Source organism: Topomyia yanbarensis, chromosome 1 (assembly GCF_030247195.1).
Source record: "Topomyia yanbarensis strain Yona2022 chromosome 1, ASM3024719v1, whole genome shotgun sequence".
Lineage (NCBI taxonomy): Eukaryota > Metazoa > Arthropoda > Insecta > Diptera > Culicidae > Topomyia > Topomyia yanbarensis.
This window is the reverse complement of record NC_080670.1, coordinates 210277546-210278892: the sequence shown is the minus strand read 5'-3', so window position 1 is coordinate 210278892 and position 1347 is coordinate 210277546. Positions and strand designations below refer to the sequence as shown.

The following is a 1347-nucleotide window of genomic DNA, read 5'->3' as shown; positions in this document are numbered from 1 at the left end:
TACAGAGAGTCTATGCGATGGGTTTCAACGCCCCTTCCAAGATTCAGGAGATGGCTCTACCTACTCTGTTGGCCGGTCCGCCACGGAATATAATCGCCCAGAGTCAGTCGGGAATAGGAAAAACCGCTGCTTTCGTGCTGGCAATGCTCACTTGAGTCCATCAGTTAAAAAACTATCTGCAGGTGATTTGCCTTTCCCCACGTATGAGCTGGCAATTCAGAAGGGGGAAGTAGCTGCCAAAATGGCAAAGTTTTGTCCGGAAATCAAACTTCCTTACGCCGTTCGCGGTGAGAAGACCGTCAAAGGGGCGAAGCTGACTAATCATATCATCGGAACACCCGGCAAGCTAATGGACTGGGGTATAAAGTTCAGGACGTACGACCTAGTTTTCCCTTTTTGTACTGGACGAGGCGGGTGTTATGGTCGGTGTTCTTCTTGGCCACGTACGAGCGCGAGGTGATGGAGTTTGCCGAGTACATCGTACCCAATCCGATTCGGCAGGCGCGGGAGCAAGAATCACTCGATAACATCAAACAGTACTACGTCAAGTTCCGCAACCAGGACGAGAAATTGTGTGATTACCGCGGACAAGCGATCATTTTCTGTCATATGATGTAGAGGACAGTTGTAAACTCCAAGTAAACTTATTTTCAGAACTGTTAATCGATCGAAACAGGTACGCAAAACGGCCGGTTGGTTGACCGGCAGGATGTCCCAGGATGGTCACTCGGTAGCGGTACTGTCCGGTGATCTAACGGTGGAGCAACGGTTGGACGCTCTGGATCGATTCCGAACCGGACTAGAGAAGGTACAGATTATAACGAACGTTTTGTCCAGGGGTAAGTTCCACCACTTGATTCTGGCTACAGCACCAGGCTACGGAGAGATTCTGTCGTCTTAGGTATCGACGTCGAACAGGTGACCATTGTCGTCAACTTCGACCTGCCGATGGATCAGCAGGGACGAGCCGATTGCGAAACGTATCTACATCGAATTAGACGCACCGGTAGATTCGGTATGACTCATTCTTGTGATCCTATAGATTGTATTTCTTTCCACTTCTTTAACAGAACGGAATCACCATCAACCTAGTGGACAGTGATCGAAGCATGATGATTTGCAGATCAATCAAAAAACACTTCCGGAAAAAGATTCAGTTGCTAGACGCGGACAACTCGGACGAAATTGAAAATTACTAGACACCACTGGATGTGAACGGTCGTGTGGCGCGAATCCACCCGACTTCACCTGGCTGCCGGTTACAATTCTTTGATTCTTTGATAGTATCGAAGTAACCGAACTGAACGGGAATTGTAGGAAAAAATTACATGTGAGTAGAAGTTTAAG

At 48.0% G+C, this 1347-nt stretch overlaps 1 protein-coding gene across 1 annotated transcript; it reads left to right on the top strand.

The window, feature by feature from the left end:
* Positions 1–626: 626 nt before the first annotated feature.
* Positions 627–1163, top strand: LOC131676492 (DEAD-box helicase Dbp80-like). Its single transcript, XM_058955556.1, has 3 exons — positions 627–839; positions 902–1015; positions 1071–1163. Exons 1-3 carry the CDS (start codon positions 710–712, stop codon positions 1100–1102), a joined length of 276 nt encoding a protein of 91 aa, XP_058811539.1. The 5' UTR covers positions 627–709; the 3' UTR covers positions 1103–1163.
* The last annotated feature ends 184 nt before the right edge of the window (positions 1164–1347 follow it).

Excerpts from the sequence above, each read along its gene's own strand:
- LOC131676492 (XM_058955556.1), top strand. The coding sequence starts at position 710 with ATGTCCCAGGATGGTCACTCGGTAGCGGTACTGTCCGGTGATCTAACG. Across the intron at positions 840-901 it reads AACGAACGTTTTGTCCAGGG|GTATCGACGTCGAACAGGTG; the intron begins GTAAGTTCCACC and ends CTGTCGTCTTAG. Across the intron at positions 1,016-1,070 it reads TAGACGCACCGGTAGATTCG|AACGGAATCACCATCAACCT; the intron begins GTATGACTCATT and ends CTTCTTTAACAG.